Raw genomic sequence first — 14,407 nt, 5'->3', positions numbered from 1 at the left:
TTCCACATTTCTATTTGTATACGATGAGTGTTTATGGTCAGGATCCTGATTAATTTAATTCTCCATTCAATTGCAGATGTCCCATGGATCCGTAAATGCACTTTGCCGGGCGATAAAATTACAGTGTGAACTGTACTCTACACGCCAGATTGCCATATGTCTGGATCCTTATTGTGGACTTGGTTTTGTACTTTGGTGCCTTTGCAGGTTGGTATTAAAATAATAAAATCAAGAAAAAATAAAAAAGCTGACAGCTTCATGTACATAAATATAGATTATGTAGCTGCATAATGATTGTTAGGATGGCAATGCGGTGGCTCAGTGGTTAGCACTGTTGACTTGCAGCGCTGGGGTCCTGGATTTGAATCCAACCAAGGACGACATCTACATTGACTTTGTATGTTCTCGCTCTGCTTACTTTGGCAAGTCCACAAATATGGACTGAGAGCACATTATAATATGTCTGGGGAAACATTGACAGTTTTGGATCATTGGATAGAACAGATTTTTACTTTGCGCAGTTAGATGGGATTTTGTATTGATTATATTACTTATAATAAAAACCTATCCTATAGGGATCATAAAGTTGTCTACCCTTGTGTACAACGGTTTTCTCCCTATTCTTTTACAGTGACTATGCTGTCCTCTAATATTATCATTTCTACATCTCCCTTTGCACACAGTGTTTACTCTGGTCACCAGTCTATATTAATTCCTCCTATGGAGTTGGAATCCAACTTATTCCTTTGGCTGTCTGCAGTAAGTCAGTACAAGATAAGAGACACTTTCTGTTCCTATTCTGTCATGGAGATGTGCTCCAAGGGACTTGGGAACCAGATTGAGGTGTTGAAGGTAAGATTTGTCTTCTAAAGGCGTTTGGTCTAGATCAGAGACGCTCATTATAAGGTTTCTTCAATTATTTTTGTTATTGTATCATTCTGCCGGCTTCCAGACCACAGAGCCTACAAAGAAACATCAAAATGTCCACCAAATGTCCAAGACGTTGCCAGAGTCTGGACCTTCTCCCATGTTTTTAGGGTCCTTTGTACTTTCCACAGATGTTCTTGTCTCACTCATGGGCAGTAATAGGATGATGGGGTTGGTGCACAGCATTTTCAGCAGACCTTGCTCTTTGTAGTCTTGCGCTTAATGCAGGTGACTCCACATTAGTGAAGTCCATTCTTAACGTGTACTTCGCTTTAAACGTTTTGCACATAATGGTTTCTTTCCAATAGAAGGAAGTAGATGCCTGACACGGCGCCATCAATTGTTCTGTATACACCTTAACTTAGTTTTGGAATTTGGACAAGAAACTTCTATAACCTGAATTACACATAATGTGACTACAAAACACTGTGGGATGAGTTCTTGGTGTATAAAGTCTGATGAACAAACAGCTATTCCTACGTCCCGGCTGTGTCCTTATACTCTGATTGGATTTCACTCATCTGATATTTTCTTTTACAGACCAGAGGAATAAATCTATCTTATGTACGAACTTGTGTTGTGGTGGCAGAAGAACGTCCAAGAGTTGCCCTCACGTACTCGTTCTCCAAACTTTTCAAAGACCTTGGTCTGTCTCCACGTGCTGTTAGTACTACCTTTGGATCAAGAGTGAATACTGCAATATGTTTACAGGTAATTAGAAATGAAGAGACTGCGTTATGGTATAGTAGGGAGGAGAGATGTAATATGAGTTACACACTTGTAGAAACCGTGACCATGACCAGCATCAGAGGATCTGCAGCATGGCTGACTATCCTAGCAACGTTCTGTTAGTGAATAGTGAGGAGCGAACATACTCGGATAAGGTGTTATCTGAGCACGCTCGTGTGCTAACCAAGTGTCTTTAGCGTGCTTGAAAAATATCTGAGTCCCCGCGGCTGCATGTCTGTTTGGTAGGCAATCCTCCCTGCATGTGTTGTGACTATTAAACAGCCGAGAGACATTCAGCCATAAGGATCAAAGAGTGCAATGATGTTTTTAGCTTTCATTGCAGGTACACCCAAACTACTAAAAGGGATTGTCCACTACTGGACAACTTCTGATTTAATTCAAGGCCCCACTGAAATAAAAACAACGTCTATTCTCCTCCTGCAGTGGCGCCGTTCCAGTGCTGCTCTTACAGCGGGTGACATGACACTGTTGTGTCACTTGATTGCTATCAGTGGACGCTGACCGACTGCAGACTTTACTATTTTGTTAGAGTGGATATCCACTCAGATGACCAGCAATTTGTTGCAGCGGTCACAGTATACAGCAGTCATATTGTTACATTGCCCCCCTGAGAATAGCAGCACTGACATCACTTGAATGGCAGCTATGTAGAAGGTGAGTATATATTGATTTTATTTTGTCCAGTAGTGGACAACCCCTTTTAAAAAAGAGAAAAAAAAAGAAATTTCACTTGTTATTAATGGAGTTGTCTAGGTCTGTGATATGGATAACCTATACATAGAATCAGACAACAATATTTGTGTAGATCCAACACCCGGCGTCTCCACGATGAGTTCTTAGCAGGTACGTTGATGACAGTAGTATGCAGAGTGGAGCAGCTTAGCTCCGTACACTGTGTAGGGGCCTTTCTCAATTACTGTGGCTCACTCCTATTCACCTTCATAGGAGCAGGGTTTTGGTACCTGAGATTGGCCACTACTCAGAGTACGGGGCTGTACTGTTCCACTCTGTACGTTCTTTACATCTGGCCACTGTGGAACCTGCTGATCAGTGACTAGTGATGGACCATTCTGGAACCTGCTGATCACTGGTTGGTGATGGACCATTGTGGAACCTGCTGAACACTGGCGGGTGATGGACCATTGTGGAACCTGCTGATCACTGGCAGGTGATGAACCATTGTGGAACCTGCTGATCACTGGCTGGTGATGGACCATTGTGGAACCTGCTGATCACTGGCTGGTGATGGACCATTGTGGAACCTGCTGATCAGTGACGGGTGATGGACCATTGTGGAACCTGCTGATCACTGGCTGGTGATGGACCATTGTGGAACCTGCTAACCACTGGCTGGTGATGGACCATTGTGGAACCTGCTGATCATTGGCAGGTGATGGACCATTGTGGAACCTGCTGATCACTGGCTGGTGATGGACCATTGTGGAACCTGCTGATCACTGGTTGCTGATGGACCATAGTGGAACCTGCTGATCACTGGCTGGTGATGGACCATTGTGGAACCTGCTGATCACTGGCAGGTGATGGACCATCGTGGAACCTGCTGATCACTGGCTGGTGATGGACCATTGTGGAACCTGCTGATCACTGGCAGGTGATGGACCATTGTGGAACCTGCTGATCACTGGCTGGTGATAGACCATTGTGGAACCTGCTGATCACTGGCAGGTGATGGACCATTGTGGAAACTGCTGATCACTGGCTGGTGATAGACCATTGTGGAACCTGCTAATCACTGGCTGGTGATGGACCATTGTGGAACCTGCTGATCACTGGCAGGTGATGAACCATTGTGGAACCTGCTGTTCACTGGCTGGTGATGGATATCCGACCCCCACTCATCTGATATTGATGAGGTATTCTAAGGATGAGTCTTGAATATTGTAGTCCTGGACAACGCCTTTAACTTTTAATCATCTTAGAATTTATGACAAGATGCATTTTGTCGTAAAATCCCTGTGTATAGAAAACTTCTTCCATTTATATATGTTGATGTTGTTTTTTCATTTATTTCCCAGGGAACCTCAGGGCCAGATCCTACAACGGTGTATGTGGATCTCAAATCTCTTCGACATGACAGGTATTCAGTTTTATAATACTGCCATTTTCTGGAAAGCTGAAAAACCTCCAATGCTTAATGTTAGCTAGTTATAGTTCAAGTTATAAGTTAATTAATTTTTAAATATTGATGATTTTGCTGCAATTAATATTAATTAGTAAAGTTATAATTAATACACTGTCCCCAAATCATCAAAACTGGCGTTTTTCACACCGGTGTTAGAGGACGGGGTGGAGTGCGATGGGCCTGATTCATTAACAGGGTCATGGTGTAAAGTGTGCCCCTCACCACAAATCTTATGCCAATCAGGGACTAGAGTAAGGAACACCATTGTGCGTCGTGAATTTGACGAGCAGGAGACACCACATCCCATCCCGCCTAAGCTCTGCCCACTTTGTAGGAGCTGGGCAAAAATGGTGTGAAAATGCCAAGTCAAAAATGTTTGCGCTGCCTCATGTTGCGACTTTTAAACCCTTTTTACGCCAGTTTTCTGGTGTAAGGCTTTCATGCATAGGGGCCATTGTTTCTTGTCACTTTGAGGTGAAGTGCAGCATGTGCAGTGTCAATCATGATGAAATAGTAGAAGTATGTGGCCATACAAATATGCAAAGCAGACTAATTAATCATTTATTGTGGTTTGCTTATACAGCGCCATCATATTCCGCAGCGCTTTACAGATATTGTCATCACTGTCCTCATTGGGGCTCACAATCTAGATTCCCCAACAGTATGTCTTTGGAGTATATTCCTGAATGGTGTGAAATGGTTAAATATCTTCCTCATTATACCAGATTGTCATCACACATCAGATTAGTCATGCTGGCTATAATGGTTATCCTTGCCAGGATCTGCTGGGATGCCAATGTCAGGGTATCGCTGTGGATGCTGTCATTTCTGCGACCTCCGGCTGTCTGACAAGTGACCGGATAAAACCTTCTGCCATGACCTTCGTAACCTCCCAGTAGCTCATCCGCTGCTTCCTGTAGTCAATGTTTTTACATGAACTGGACATCTTGATTATAGCTGGAGACCAGATGGCATTGTTACTTATTACAATCTGATGACAAAAATTCATAGAATTCAGCAAGTAACTATTATTATTGCCAAGTCTATACATCAATCAGCCTTCAGAATTGTTTTTTTCCACAACATTGGTTATGATTTTCCCCATGAAATAGCTTTTTAATATGTCCTTTTTAAAAAGAATGTGTTATCATTAAGTGACATATTGTTTAAATCAGGTTTTTGTGATAAATGTACATTACCAGCCAATAGTTTGGACAAACCTGTTCATGCAATAGTTTTCCTAGTTTTTATTGGAATGTGCACATTAAGATTCAGACTGAAGGCGGCAAAACCTCAAAGGTAATCGTAAGGAAACAAGAAGTAACGAAACGTGTGAAACAAACCAGAAATTAGATTACTCTTTTACCTCTGGTGACCACTTTATACCCCCACGGCATTCTCTCAAATAACTTTAGCTACCTGGATCGGCTTTCCAACAGTCTTGAAGGCGTTTACAGAGGTGCTTTGCATTTGTTGGCTGCATTACTTTCACTACTCAGTCCAACTCATCCCAAGTCATCTCCATTGGGTTGAGGTCGGTTGATTGTGAAGGTCCTGTCATCTGTCACAGGACTCCATCTTGATTCTGAAGGTCATGTCATCTGTCACAGCACTCCATCTTGATTCTGAAGGTCATGTCATCTGTCACAGCACTCCATCTTGATTCTGAAGGTCATGTCATCTGTCACAGCACTCCATCTTGATTCTGAAGGTCATGTCATCTGTCACAGCACTCCATTCCTCTCTTTCTTGGTTACACAACTGTTCCATAATCTGAAGATGTGTTTTGGGTCATGACCCTGTTGCAACACTCATGATGGTTTCACTGACTAAAAACCAGATGAGATGGCATGTCATTGCAGAATGCTGTGTTAGCCATGCTGAGTATGTGTGCCTTGTATTTTCAAATTTCACAAAGACATGGTGGTTGGTATCATAAATCTCACATTTTGACTCATCCGACCCACATTACAGATTTTCACTAATCTAATGTCCATTCTCTGTGTTGTTTGTCCCTAAGACTCTTCTTCATGTTGGCAGTCTCCAGTAGTGGCTTTTTTGCAGCAATTCGATTAGAGAGGCTTGTTCTCACAGTCTACTCTAGACAGTTGATGTTGAGATGTGTCTGCTACTTGATGTGCATGCATCATTTACGATGTTGGTTATATGAGGTGTTGTCACTTTGCAGTTTCTGAGGCTTGTTACTCTGACAAACTTATCCTCTGCAGCAGAGGTAATTCTTGGTCTTTCTTTCCTGGGGCCTGATGAGAGCCAGTTGCACCATAGCGATTGATTGTTTTCATGACTGCACGTGAAGATACCTTTGAGGTTCTAGGCATTTCTGGGATTGACTGACCTTTAGGTCTTAAAGGAATGATGCACTGCCATTTCTCTCTAAGTTGTTGAGTGGTTCTTGCTATGTTCTGACTTGGAACAGTGAAATATGGCTCTCCACTGTATGGAGCTGTGTACCATTACTGCCTCTACAAAACACACCTGATATTCATAAACCCTTTCTGACGACTCTGATTCCACAAATGACAAACTCTTGACGAGGCACACCTGTTAACTGGTAGCCATTACTCTTGACTACCTGGCTGCTTGAGAGAATGCCAAGGTTGTGTAAATCTGTCATCAGAGTAAAATGTTTCTAACTTCTTCACATTATTGTTTCTTTGTGGTTTTGCTGCTTTCATTCTTATCCTACAATGTACACATTCCAATAAGAACAAGGAAAACCAATGCAACGTGTGTCCAAACTTTTGATAAGTACTATATTTTAAAAAAATGTTAGCAATTACTTTTCTTCTGTTCCACAATTTGTATTAAAAATAAAGAAATAGAAATCTTAAAATTTCCATAATGGCGACAGTCTTTTTTTGACTAAATTCCCGCTGTTTCAGGAAATCCACATGTACAGTAGAAACAATGAACTGACCCTATCTTTTGTATTAAAGCATCCAATGAGCCCCCACAAAAATCATTTTGAAGAGGGGGAGCAATGTCAGATGTGACATCACCTTCTATGAATGGTGGATCCTGTATTATCAGTTGTGTATAGAGATCTTACATGTCCTTGCAATCCTGCCTCTGATGATAAGGAGCCTGATGAAAACTCTTCGTAACATTTCTAAACACATGACGTCTGTGTGTGCAATAACCCCAATGGCCAGTTTTAAAAATTGCAATTTTGTTTTTTAGTAAAGATCATGAAAAAATTGAATTGCCAAAAGAACATGAATCACTAAAATCTGATAGTAACAATTGATAATTTCTGTTGATAGATTTTTTTATTTTTTTTTGAGGCTTGTGAAAAGTATGTGATGTGCGGGAGACGTTCTCTCCCAGGGTCAGAGACCGTGACAGAGTCTCTCTAATCTTCTGGTAGCTCAGGGGCTCTAATTTAAGGAATTTGTCACCTCACAAATATATCCTCGGCTGAACGAGCACTTCTGTGTTTGGCAGAGATGGTTGCTGCTGTTCGGCAGAAAGCAGTCTAATGTGTATGGTGGACTGGAATTTGGCCTTACACGTACGATAGCTGGTGGCCGAGCGCTCATTCGACCATCACCAGCTCGCAAAACTTACTCACTTACTCATACACATGAATGTTTGTGTGTTTTCACCGGGGAGAGCAGAGAAAGCTGCTTTCAAATGGCTCTGACAGCTGCTTTTTTTTCCCTGGAAAACATAAAGCCAGACCCTTTCCTTCCCCAACATCATCATCTGGGAGAGTTGGGAGGCCCCCATACATGTTAGACCGTCAGCCAATATTGGAAGTTTCGCCTGACCCTAGTCAGGAGGGCTGGCATTAGTTATAACCCCGTCCTGGACATTTTATGTGTGACTACATGTTCATGGCCAATCCTCCGCTCCTCGCGCGCACTGTACAATATATTTGTATAATCACTTTCTGGAATTTCTGGAATTATTCTTTTACTTTAAATGTTCTTTCAAAATAAACTCACATGATGACAGATAAAGTCAAGGCTATATTTTCTATCAGGGTTAATTACATTTCTCCAGCTGCTCCGCGGCAGGTCACGTGTGCTGGCCCGTCACCATCAGTAACCTCATCACTCCGAGGATGTGTCATTAGTCTTATAAATATATACTGTATAGTACATACTGTATAATATAAAATATGGCTTGTATGTTGTTTTATTCGTCATCTAAATTCTTTATCATTTGGATCCAATAGATCAGTAAGTTATGTAATGACCATTTTGTTCTTATCCATTTTAAGGGTACGCTTGGTAGAAAGAGGGTCTCCTCAGAGTTTGCTTCTCCTGGAGTCTGGAAAGGTGAGCTTCTAGACCATGACCATAATAACCTCTGCTACATCTATATTTTATAATGTGCGTTTGCTGCTTTAAAGTCTTCTTTATACCCAATAAATCAATTATCTCATACAGGCTGAATTACATGCGGCCCTTTTAATAAGCTATGGTAAAGGAGTGGTGTATTCTTAACCCTGCTGTTCTGTTCGGTCAAAAATGACCGTTTTTGAACGTTGATATTTTTTAAAAATTCATTATGCGGTTCTGAAACTTATGGTTACTTCTATTTTCCTAATTAGAGGGGTTCTTTCTAAGGGCACTTTTTTTTTTTGGTTTAGTTTTTGCGCCACATTTTTTTTTACACTTGTACTGTTCCCGGTCAAAAATGACTGAATAGCATTTTATGCTATTTCAGCCATTTTTTGAGTAAAACAAATGAGTCATAATTTCTTTTGAGACTACTTATTGCATCTACTATTGTTTATGAAGTAAACAGTTGCTTTAGGTGCAGATTTACACATGCTTTCAGTACAAACCATACGCATTGGCTTTCAGCACAGTTCTGTGCAATTTTTTTTCTCTGTATGTTACCGTATTTTTCGGACTATAAGACGCACCGGACCATAAGATGCACCCCAAATTTGGGGTGAAAACTGCAGAAAAAAAGATTTTTTTATAAGATGGGGGTCTGTCTTATTGTTCGAATTTATAGTATTTTACCTGAGGGCTAGCAGTGGCAGAGCAGGGTCACAGGAGGCATGGTGTCGGCAGAGGAGGGGTGATGCGGTACGGCGTGCACCTGAGCAGGGTCCCTTCCTGCTTAGGTGGGCGACGCCACAGCCTGGTGTCCATGGGAGGGTTGCAGCAGTGGTTACCGGCAGAGGTGCAGGGATGAGGAGGCTCAGTGAGCGGGGTCCCTTTCACCGGTGAGGTGATGCAGCAGCCCGGTAAGCAGCAGAGCCGGGTGAATCATGTTGTTATCGGTGGTGGCGGCCATCTTCCTGAGGCCGCACGTGCGCAGATGGAGTGCTCTGCTTCCCGGGGCTTCAGGAAAATGGCCGCGCGTGCGCAGATGAGATCGCGGCTGCCATTTTCCTGAAGCCAAGAGCTAAATCTGTGAACTCGGCTTCAGGAAAATGGCCACCGCGATCTCCATCTGCGCACGCGCGGCCTCCCGCGGCCATTTTCCTGAAGCCCCGGGAAGCAGAGCACTCCATCTGCGCATGCGCGGCCTCAGGAAGATGGCCGCCACCACTGATAACAACATGATTCACCCGGCTCTGCTGCTTACCGGGCTGCTGCATCATCTCACCGGTGAAAGGGACCCCGCTTACTGCGCCTCCTCATCCCCGCACCTCTGCCGCCGCACCTCTGCCGCCGCCACCACACCTCTGCGGGTAAGCCTGCATTACGACTATTAGACGCACCCCCTTTTTCCCCCCCCCCCTTTTTTTGGGGGGGAAAAAGTGCGTCTTGTAGTCTGAAAAATACGGTATTTACCCTGCTTTTTTTTTAATTTTCCTTATGCTGGTTCTCTGTGCAAAGCAGACCTTGTGGTGTTGGAGCCCAGGGGGTGGTGTCTGGTGTTTTTTTTTTTTCTTAACAGTAAGTAAGCAGTTCAGCCAGCCATTTCAAATTCAAATGCAAATGAGCTTTATTGGCAGGACTAAAGGCCCCGTCTCACTAAGCGATTTACCAACGATCACGACCAGCGATACGACCTGGCCGTGATCGTTGGTAAGTCGCTGTGTGGTCGCTGGGGAGCTGTCACACAGACCGCTCTCTCCAGCGACCAACGATCAGGGGAACGACTTCGGCATCGTTGAAACTGTCTTCAACGATGCCGAAGTCCCCCTGCAGCACCCGGGTAACCAGGGTAAACATCGGGTTACTAAGCGCAGGGCCGCGCTTAGTAACCCGATGTTTACCCTGGTTACCAGCGTAAATGTAAAAAAAACCAAACAGTACATACTCACCATCTGTTGCCCGTCAGGTCCCTTGGCGTCTGCTTCCTGCTCTGACTGAGCCGCCGTACAGTGAGAGCTGAGAGCAGAGCGCAGCGGTGACGTCACTGCTGTGCTCTCACTTTGCGGCGCTCAGTCAGAGCAGGAAGCAGACGCCAAGGGATCTGACGGACATCAGATGGTGAGTATGTACTGTTTGTTTTTTTTTACATTTACGCTGGTAACCAGGGTAAACATCGGGTTACTAAGCGCGGCCCTGCGCTTAGTAACCCGATGTTTACCCTGGTTACCAGTGAAGACATCGCTGGATCGGTGTCACACACACCGATTCAGCGATGTCAGCGGGACCTCAACGATCAAAAAAAGGTCCAGGCCATTCTGACACGACCAGCGATCTCGCAGCAGGGGCCTGATCGCTGGTACGTGTCACACATAGCGAGATCGCTACTGAGGTCGCTGTTGCGTCACAAAACTTGTGACTCAGCAGCGATCTCGCTAGCGATCTCGCTATGTGAGACGGGGCCTTAAGTACACAAAGCATATGGTAAAAACACCAGAGTGGGGAAGGGAGGCATATAGAGGTCCAGGATATATTAGACTCCTTTGTTGAAAAAACAAGCCTGAGCTTCCACAAGGTATTCTCAGCAAAAGAGGTGGTGTACATAGTTCCATGTTTTATTTCACTCAAGACACAACAGTGTTTTTTTTTATTATTTTTACTATTACTATTTTTTTCAAAATGTTTGCACGCAGTTAAATTTTATACTATAGTTAATTTTAGTTATAGTTACAGTTAGTTATAGTTGTTGTTATAGTAGTAGTAGTAGTAGTTGTTATAGTTAGTTAGTTAAGCTCAAATTTGTAATTTCTGTGCAGAATTCAATAAGCCCTTGTAACCTTTATAAACACAAAATAAATAAAAAAAATTGCGTTTTTTTGCGTATTTTTTTTTTATAATGACCAACCATGTTCACATACAGTATAATAATGCAACAGGTATTCAAAAAAAAATTTTTAAGTAGCTAAAACAGCATTTTAATAGGTCCGGTCAAAAATGACCGGAGCAGTAAAAGTGTATAGTGGAAACGAACAGAACAGCAGGGTTAATGTACGTAGCCACTTTGGCTGGCCAAACACATTAGGTAGCTGACAGCCAAACACATGCATGTGCCCTCTGTAGAAAGAAGAGGGTAAGCTGCTTGCAGAGTCCTTCCTTTGGGCTTATCTGCTCAAGAACAAAAGAATTGGGCAGATTAGATCCAGTAGCCCACTTCTTGTCTTTGTTTACATCTGTTGTCGGAGGGGGATCGAGATGCCCCGATACACATTACTTGGCTGATCAGTTTTATGAAAACAGGCGGTCTCATATACACTACTCACAAAAAGATAGGGATATTTGGCTTCCTAGAAAAATTTCAGGATGATCCTAAAATGCACTCTTAACCTTTTCAGGTGAACTTAATGCAACCATCTCTAAACTTTTGAATGAAAACAAATGGATGTTAGTGGACTGCTGGAGGTCATTTTTCAGGGCTTTCGCACTGCTACTCCTATTCCTCCTTGCACAATGAGGAGTTAACCCCCTACACATCTCCTGGTGTACTGTTCTGTCTCCTGGTACCAAATCTGCTCCATGCTCTGGACACTGTGCTGACAGAAACAGCTACCCTTCTAGTCACAGCTCGCACTGATGTGCCAACCTGGATGATCTGCACTACCTGAGCAACTTCTGTTGGTTGTACTGTAGACATCTTCTCATGTTATTGCACAGTACCTCTATGGGTGACAGCAATGACAAAATGCAAAACTGACCAAAACAGCCAAAAAGGATGACAACAGAGAAATGGTCTGTGGTCAACTCCCACAGAACCACTCCTATATAGGGGTTTTCTTGATAATTTCCTATAATTTCTACCTGTTGTCTGTTCCATTTGCACAACAGGAGAAACTGATTCACAATCTGTGTTGCTTCATAACTGGACAGGTTGATTTCACAGAAGTGTGATTGACATGGAGTTACATTGTATTGTTTAAGTGTTCCCTTTATGTTTTTTGAGCAGTGTATATTAAGTTGAATCCGTATGGAGCTCCTGGTGTTTATCTTCCTTTACTACTGTTATGGTTCGATTTATTCGATTATTTCAGATTTTACCTGGAGTCACAGTGATTATTGTTAATCCAGAGACCAAAGGACCCCTGGGAGATTCCCATCTTGGTGAGGTAGGTGCTCGCTGTAAAATAGGTGACATTTGTGTAATCACTGAGGATTCTGGAATTACTTATTTTCTATTACTTTTAATAGTGTTTCAAATAAATACGTTGCCTTCCTATATGAACCAGTAGTCGTGTAGTTTCTATGACAGACTAATCCTGAGTGTAAATATAGCCATCACTTTAAGACATCTCTCCAGCTGATCAAAAATGGCAGGTCTTAATAAACTATAAGATGGCACTGGGTTTGCTTGCTAAGATGTCCAACTGCCAATTTTTGCCTAGTTTCCCTATACGTACCTTCAAAAGAGGAAATGAGGCCACCATATGTGACTACGTCACTTGTAGGGTTGTGTGCTTGTTGCGTTGTCCTCACTTATTGCTTAGCTCCATTCCAGACCTCCCATTTTGATCTAACTACAGTGTGGATTTCCAGCTATTAATTGTCTGCTTCTCTTGCCATAGATATGGGTGAACAGTCCGCACACGGCCAGTGGATACTACACTATATACGACAGTGAAAGTCTGCAGGCTGATCACTTTAACACCAAACTCAGCTTCGGGGACACTCAGACCCTTTGGGCAAGAACTGGATACCTTGGCTTTGTTCGTAGGACAGAACTGACGGATGCAAGTGGAGGTACGGAAGTCGTCTAGAGATTTATTTGTTTAACTGTACACTTGTAACCACAGTCTTCACTTTAAAAGGGTTTTTCGGGACTAACTTATATTTAACAAGGGTGGACAAATGGTCTGATCTCTAGGCTTGTAGTGTGGTCCCAAATCTAATATCTCCCTGATTGGACTATTTCACTTAGTCACTGGATCCCCACCCCCGCTGTTGCGATGACACTGAGAACACGTGCTGCAAATGCTTTATGTGATCCAGTTTGGCTTTTTTCTCCCACAATATAAGTTTTGCTCAGTTATTTGTTTCCATCTGTAGAACGGCATGATGCCTTATTTGTTGTTGGAGCACTGGATGAAACACTGGAGCTGAGGGGACTGCGCTACCATCCCATAGACATTGAAACCTCAGTGTCACGCACACACCGGAGCATTGCTGAGTGGTACGTATGACACGTGAATTAATACACGTGTGTAAGTATGGAGACATATGGTTATACGTGAAAAGGAGGTAGATATAATCTTCATAAAGAGCAACAATGCAAATGTCTTATCTGAGTTACGTTCTATTCTACAGAGCTGTATTTGACCGTCCAATTAGTCTGTGACGCGCACACCTATACACCCTTACCAGTATGCTGACATTTATAAGCAATGTTCTTTAGTTGTTTTCTGCATCAGATTACTGCATAGTCCTTGGTGTGAAGCCCGTACTTACCAAAACTCCATAGCAAGCCTTCTGCAGTCACTGAATAAGCAAGGGGTATCGGGAAATTTCAGGCAGAAAACAGAACACTAAATGCAGCTCTGCAAAATAAAAATATGCTTTTACCACTTAGGATCAGATACATACATTTAAATTACTGTATTTCTCTGACTACAGGGCAAAAAGAAATCAGAAATTCAGGGGGCAGCTTTCTCTGTGGATGGAGAGGAGTGCTCCTATAGCTTTATTACTGATCAGTGAGAGAACTATGCAGCGGCACAATTCTCTCTCCTCCTGCCCGACACTGATCTATCTGATCTGTGCAGGGCAGAAGAGGAAGCAGAACCTGCACATCACTAAAGCTCAAGGGGGACCGGCACAGTCCTCACTATACTGCAGGTCCTGAAATCGCACACCAGTGAACACTGGACCTGAAAGACCTTCTAGGATATCAATCAAGTCTTGAGAAAGTGGGAAAGTTTGGGGGGTTATACCTGCACTAAGCTACTTATTAAAATCATTGTAGGATTCCCACAGCAGTGGTGTGTGTATATATGTTTATATGCAGAAATCCAGTTCATGTTTTTACTGTGCTGCAGAGTTGTGTATGTATTGTTAGTGCAGCAGTGCGTATGTACTATTAGTGCAGTGTGTATGTACTGTTAGTGCAGTGTGTGCTGCAGAGTTGTGTGTGTATATACTGTTAGTGCAGCAGTGCTGTGTATATGTACTGAGCAGCAGTGCTGTGTGAATGTACTGTTAGTTCTCCAGTGCTGTGTTAATGTACTTAGTGCAGTGT

The 14,407-nt window shown here is 42.9% G+C and overlaps 1 protein-coding gene across 2 annotated transcripts in view; it reads left to right on the top strand.

The window, feature by feature from the left end:
- The window catches only part of DIP2B (disco interacting protein 2 homolog B), a 196,761-nt gene that overhangs the window by 180,493 nt on the left and 1,861 nt on the right, over positions 1-14,407 (top strand). For both annotated transcript variants that reach the window (XM_077297861.1, XM_077297862.1), the window contains exons 30-37: positions 77-207; positions 684-852; positions 1,468-1,638; positions 3,714-3,775; positions 8,067-8,124; positions 12,210-12,284; positions 12,741-12,915; positions 13,222-13,345. In XM_077297861.1, the coding sequence (XP_077153976.1) occupies positions 77-207; positions 684-852; positions 1,468-1,638; positions 3,714-3,775; positions 8,067-8,124; positions 12,210-12,284; positions 12,741-12,915; positions 13,222-13,345 (965 nt within the window). The remainder of the gene's footprint in view (positions 1-76; positions 208-683; positions 853-1,467; positions 1,639-3,713; positions 3,776-8,066; positions 8,125-12,209; positions 12,285-12,740; positions 12,916-13,221; positions 13,346-14,407) is intronic.

The sequence above is a fragment of the Ranitomeya variabilis genome, chromosome 3 (genome assembly GCF_051348905.1).
Source record: "Ranitomeya variabilis isolate aRanVar5 chromosome 3, aRanVar5.hap1, whole genome shotgun sequence".
NCBI lineage: Eukaryota > Metazoa > Chordata > Amphibia > Anura > Dendrobatidae > Ranitomeya > Ranitomeya variabilis.
This window is presented reverse-complemented; position numbering and strand designations above follow the sequence as displayed.